This window comes from Salpingoeca rosetta (genome assembly GCF_000188695.1).
Source record: "Salpingoeca rosetta unplaced genomic scaffold supercont1.21, whole genome shotgun sequence".
NCBI classification, from domain to species: Eukaryota; class Choanoflagellata; order Craspedida; family Salpingoecidae; genus Salpingoeca; species Salpingoeca rosetta.
The window spans coordinates 1,050,674-1,056,323 of record NW_004754913.1 but is presented as its reverse complement, the minus strand read 5'-3'; the positions used below and the strand labels follow the sequence as shown (position 1 = coordinate 1,056,323).

The 5,650-nt window shown below is 53.8% G+C and overlaps 2 protein-coding genes across 2 annotated transcripts in view; one reads left to right on the top strand and one right to left on the bottom strand.

Annotated features, from left to right (window-relative positions):
* Positions 1-28: 28 nt before the first annotated feature.
* Positions 29-1,765, bottom strand: PTSG_08232 (uncharacterized protein). Its single transcript, XM_004991200.1, has 6 exons — positions 1,512-1,765; positions 1,159-1,259; positions 878-945; positions 530-622; positions 312-366; positions 29-122 (listed from the first exon to the last, which is right to left on the bottom strand). The coding sequence occupies exons 1-6, from the start codon at positions 1,758-1,760 to the stop codon at positions 77-79; spliced, it is 612 nt and encodes a 203-aa protein (XP_004991257.1). The 5' UTR covers positions 1,761-1,765; the 3' UTR covers positions 29-76.
* A 91-nt stretch (positions 1,766-1,856) lies between these two features.
* The window catches only part of PTSG_08231 (ADP-ribosylation factor guanine nucleotide-exchange factor 2), an 11,699-nt gene continuing 7,905 nt past the window's right edge, over positions 1,857-5,650 (top strand). The window contains exons 1-12 of the mRNA XM_004991199.1: positions 1,857-1,900; positions 2,365-2,508; positions 2,742-2,788; positions 2,933-3,043; positions 3,258-3,329; positions 3,515-3,570; positions 3,721-3,835; positions 4,022-4,144; positions 4,314-4,637; positions 4,788-4,883; positions 5,066-5,206; positions 5,468-5,541. Of these exons, the coding sequence (XP_004991256.1) occupies positions 2,382-2,508; positions 2,742-2,788; positions 2,933-3,043; positions 3,258-3,329; positions 3,515-3,570; positions 3,721-3,835; positions 4,022-4,144; positions 4,314-4,637; positions 4,788-4,883; positions 5,066-5,206; positions 5,468-5,541 (1,286 nt within the window). The 5' untranslated portion in view covers positions 1,857-1,900; positions 2,365-2,381. The remainder of the gene's footprint in view (positions 1,901-2,364; positions 2,509-2,741; positions 2,789-2,932; positions 3,044-3,257; positions 3,330-3,514; positions 3,571-3,720; positions 3,836-4,021; positions 4,145-4,313; positions 4,638-4,787; positions 4,884-5,065; positions 5,207-5,467; positions 5,542-5,650) is intronic.

Sequence of the window (5,650 nt, the reverse complement as noted above, 5' to 3'; positions counted from 1 at the left end):
ACACACACACACACACACACACACACACACACACACACACACACACACACACACGTGTGTGTGTGTGTGTGTCACTTCACCAAGATGAGTCGCTGCCTCGTCCAAACTTGAACACCAACGAACTAATGGCATGATCGAAATGCATGTGAGCGGTGAAACGGGCAGTGTGCGCGTGGTGTCTTCAACGCAAACCCACGCACGCACACACACACACAAACAAACACACACACACACACACAGAATGAATGCCATGTCCACGAACACAAACGCAAGCTCCATACAAACAAACACACACGCACGTGTCAACACACCTGATGAAGATGAGGGAATTCTGCAAGAACACACAGGCGCCCGCGTAGTCTTGGCCTGCAACCAAGATGACAAGAGCCGGGGGTTATGAGGCGGTCACTCAAATCCACACTGAACATATGACCAACTGTTTCGTATGTACACGTGCATCAGCGCAGACAAACACAAGCACACACACACACATTTGCACATACAAGCACACAAACAAACAGAAGCACACCTTGCTTGATGTATTGTTCGATCATGACCCATGTGGCGGCAATGAGCGATCCGAACGACATCACCAGCCCGAGCAGGAGCCACACCCGTGCACCTGATTCGCGCGAGGAGACAGGGCGAGTGAGTGAACGGGTGTGGGTGACAAGAGAGATGATGGAAGGAGGAGGAGTGTTGACACACCCACACCCACACCCACACACACCCACACCCACACCCACACATCCACACCCACACACACCCACCCACACACCCACCCACACACCCACCCACACACCCACACACACACACACACACACACACACACACATTCAGAACAATCCACACGTATTCCCATGCACACACGACGCACCTGCTGTTCCAAGGCATCCATCTGTGTACACATCACCGGAAAGCATCTCCGCAGAAATGGCATTCACCCTGGTTGTTGTTGTTGTTGTTGACACGGAGAAGAGGAATGCGATATGTGCCAGATGAGCGAGCGAGCAGCAATCTCAGCAAGATGGCAATGAAATTTCAACACACACACACACACACACACACACAAGCACACACACACAAGCACACACATGTACATTCACTCGCACACAATCTTCCACAAGCGCCACTTGCTCCACCAAATCAAGTACGCACATGAACAAGCCCAAAGTAGACATGACGCCGATGGCCTGGTGCTTGTCCTCGATGGAGTCGTTGACGGTGCCGTCAATCATGAACCACCAGCCAACAGCAAACTGTCATGGTTCGTGGGGATTGTGGTTTGGGTTGAAGTACGTGCACATACATACCAAACACAAAAGATGAGCGCAATCCCAAGAAAGCCGCCAAGCACACGTGCAATTGCAGGGAGACAGAAATACAGACAGAAGAAGCCATGAACTCGCGCACACACATCAACACACACCTCCCCCCTACACGCACACGTACCAACACCTCCCCCCCCCCACACACACACGCACGCAAACACACATTGCGTGACTGCGTACCAGGATGCCCGCTGCGACAGAGGAGATTGGGTTGCGGTATTGTGCCAGGGCAGGGCAGCACTCTCCACACCCCGTGCAGCAGTTCTCACACCCTTCATCCAGACATCCTCGCGACGCCATCACCGTTGTTGTCGTGTCTCTGCTTCGCGTGGATGTCAGCAAGGAACGAAGGCAGGAGAGAAGGTAGGAGAGAAGGCAAGAAGGCGGTTGGTTGCTTTGTATTGGTTGGCTGGTTGGCTGTTGAGTCATCAGCGAAGTGAATGGCACCGACTGAATTCAGTTTAATATTGTTTTGTGGTGTTGTTAGTACGATCGAAATTTAGCGAAACATGCCGACACTTTTCTCGCCAACAGAGCAAGCCAGCGCAGCCAAAGCAGCAGAGAAGTTGGTGAGTGTGTGGAGTGTGTGGAGTGCAGAGTGGTGCTGCTGAGCGTTGGACGAGCGAGTGAGGCAAGCAAGCGGAGCTTGGAAGGTGAAAGCGCCAAGGAGAGGTGAAAGCATGGAGGATTAAGCGCGGGTGCACGTTGGAGGTTCTTGTCGCTGGTGTGTTTTGGGAGTGTGGTAGCGGAGTCGCGGCTGCTTCAGTGAACAGATACGACGGCAAACACAAACACTGAGAAGCAGTGACATGACGTTTGTGCTGGGTTGGATGTTTGAGAGATGAAGTCTTCAAATCATCGATGCTCACTTGCATCGTCTTGTGCACCTGTGCTCATATGTGTATGTGTGTATATGTTTGTGTGTGTGTGTGTGTGATGTGTGTGTATGTGTGTATGTGTGTATGTGTGTGTCTCCCTCTTCCCCCCCCTCTCTCCCTCGTTCGTCCTTGGTGTTTGTTTGCCGATTCTGCAGGCGGAGGGGCTCGTACCATGGCGGACGATCCAAACGCATCCACGGAGAAGTTTCTGCTTCACTCCCTGGAGAAGATCTTGGCAGAGAAGGACGTGAAGAAGAGCGCAAACGCCCCACTCCGAGAAGCATGTCAACAGGCGCTAGGTGCGACTGGGCGTGTGTGGTGAAACATAGAGGAATACAGGGAGTGACTACTCAATGCTGCAACTCGGGAATTGCTCATCGATCAACGACACATACACACACATGCACACACTAACACACACACACATATGAACAAATATACATCCTCACACACACACCCACACACACACACCCACACACACACACAAAACCCACGTCCACACTCCTCGCACACCTCATCTACTTGCACGTAGACTCGCTCAAGAATGAGCTGAAGCACAAGGGCGCCAGCACCGCAAAGGTAACACATTTGTTGGGAGATGTTGGCGCTGCTTGCGCACAAGAACAGCTTGTGTTGGCACGTCCCTGCGGTGCTGCATTCGCGCACTCGAGCAATGCTCTCCACGTGCTAACGTCCACACTGCCCATGCTGCGCGGACACCAGGTGGACCCGAATCGGCCGCTGCCGCCGCCGGGCGCGAGCGGTATGCGCGTGTCGTCGGAAAAGTACTTCAAGCCGTTCAAGATGGCCTGTGAATCGCGCAGCCCCAAAGTGGTGCGTCCAGCAGGGGTTGGCCTGGCTTGCTCTGTGTGTATATTTGTGTCTGTGTGTGCATGTGTGTATGTGTGTGCATGTGTCTGTGTGTGTGTTTGTATGTTTGTGTGTGTTTGTCTGTGTGTGTATGTGTGTGTGTGTGTTTTGCTGCTTGCTTGGCTGGATCTCACTTGTCGCGTGTACCCTTGTGTGCATGTCTGTGGTTTGCATGCAGGTGCGCACTGCGCTCGACTCGCTGCAGAAGTTGATGGCATACGGCCACATTACAGGCACCATGTACGCAGAGGTAAGACGCATGCATATGAGAAGGGAAGACGCACACTGTCATTCAGTTGCAGCTTCAGGACCTGCTTGTCTTGTTTTGCGTGACGTTGTCAGTTGCCGTGTCGAGTTCATGTGCAGTTCTTGCCACCCATACACCATCAACACTGAAACCCCCCCCCCCTCAACGTCACGCGTTTGCTCGTGCAGTTGGAAGGGCTGCCGGATGCACAGCGCCTGGTGGACTCCCTCGTCGAGACCGTCTGGTGAGCAGTCTTGGCCACGTGGTGCGTGCGTGTGTGTGTGTGTGGGGGGGGGGGGTGTGTGTACGGCCCTACGTAACATCTTTAATTGTGTTTGTCACTCCTCTTTGTCGCACCCCTCTTACACCACAACCCATCCCTGCGTGTGCCCAGCAACTGCTTCACGAACGAAACGACGGATGAGGGCGTGCAGCTGCAGATCCTCAAGGCGCTCCTCACTGCCGTCACCTCAACAACATGCGTCGTCCACGAACGCACCCTCCTCCGCGTACGCCGCATGCCTTTCGTTTGTTTGTCTGTTGTCTGTTGTCTGTTGTGTGTGTATGTGTGTGTGGTGCATCACGAACTCTTTGTTCATTGCTCGCTGATACGGCTACCAGTGCTGGTACCCGCGATCGTGACTGACATCTAACACATCACCAACAACCTCCCCCAATCTTACAAACGCGAGCAGGCTGTGCGCACGTGCTACAACATCTACCTGACGAGTAAGAACCTGGTGAACCAGACGACGGCCAAGGCGACGCTTACGCAGATGATCAGCGTCATCTTCCAGCGCATGGAGAGCGTTGCCCAGGTCAGATGCACCGCTATCATGGTGGTCCTAGTGGTGGTGGTGGTTTCGGCATTGATGAATGTGGTCGGGATATGCGGTCCGCACACACACACACACACATGTTTGTGCTCGTCTAACATCGACGCTTGGCGACTCTGTGTGTGTGTATGTGCGCGTTCTCTGTGTTCAGCCGCAGGATCAGATTGAAGAGGAGGCGATGACAGAGGACGCGGCGCTCGAGGAAGAGCAACGCCAGCAGCAGCAGGAGGAGGAAGCGGAAGAGGAGGAAGCGGATGAGGATGAGGGCGGTGGCGATGGAGGGGAGACCGGCGGGCCCGTGCAGATTGCTGCCCAGCAGGAAGAGGACGACACGCAACACCAACAGCAACAGTCGTCTGATGATGAGCATGGTGATGATGGTAATGATGGCGGTGCAAGTGTGGTTCCACTTGAGACGTTTGCTGCCACTCTCGCTCGCTCGCTCCTCAGCTCCGCCATCGCAGACGTTACAGGGGTGAGCTGCTGCTGTTGCCCACGTGGTGTCATGTATGTGCCTATGTGTAACGTGTGCGTGTACTTGCTTGATGCATGCACCTCCCCACTGGCTTCCTCATCACCACCTCTCACCACTATCGTCACCACCATTCCCCTCCCTCATCGTCAGTCGCCCGCCGCCACGGCCGCCCCAACATCACCGGAGGTGCAGCAACAGCAACAACAGCAGCAACAGGAGATTGAGATGCGTGAGGAGGATCTCACGGTACGCACGCGCCCCTGTTGTGTTGTGTTGTATGTGTGTTGTGTGAACGCGTATGCGTGTGTGTTGTGCGTGTGTTGTCGTTTGTTTGTTGAGTCACTTCACTCCATTGCCCTTGTACGTTCCATCACACGACGTGCCTGACCGCGAACCATGCCACCTCCACCTCCACCTCCACCCCTCAGGATGAGCAATACGGGCACGTGTACCGCAAGGACGCATTTCTGGTGTTCCGGTCCATGTGCAAGCTGTCGATGAAAGATTTGGCCGACGAGGAGGCAGATCCGCGCTCCCACGAACTCCGCTCCAAGATTCTCAGCCTCGAGGTGAATGATGATGATGATGATGATGATGATGATGATGGTGGTGGTGGTGGTGATGGTGATGGTGGTCGTGATGGTGGTGGTGATACTGATGTGACTGTTCTTGGTTGGTGATTTGTTGCTCTGTTGTTGTTTTTCTTTGCTTGCTGATGTCGAGTGCTCCTTGGGGTTACGTCAGCTCATGCACACACCACACCACCCTCGCCTGCCCCCCCCCCGCCTCCCCCCCCCCAACCTCGCTGTGATCTGGTTTGTTGTGCGCAGTTGCAACTTGTGATTCTGCAGAACGCGGGCCCGGCCTTTTGCAACGACTCCCTCTTCATCGATGGCATCAAGCAGTGCGTTTGTGCGTGTGTGTATGTATGTATGTATGTATGTGTATGTATGTATGTATGTATGTATGTATGTATGTATGTATGTATGTATGTATGTATGTATGTATGTATG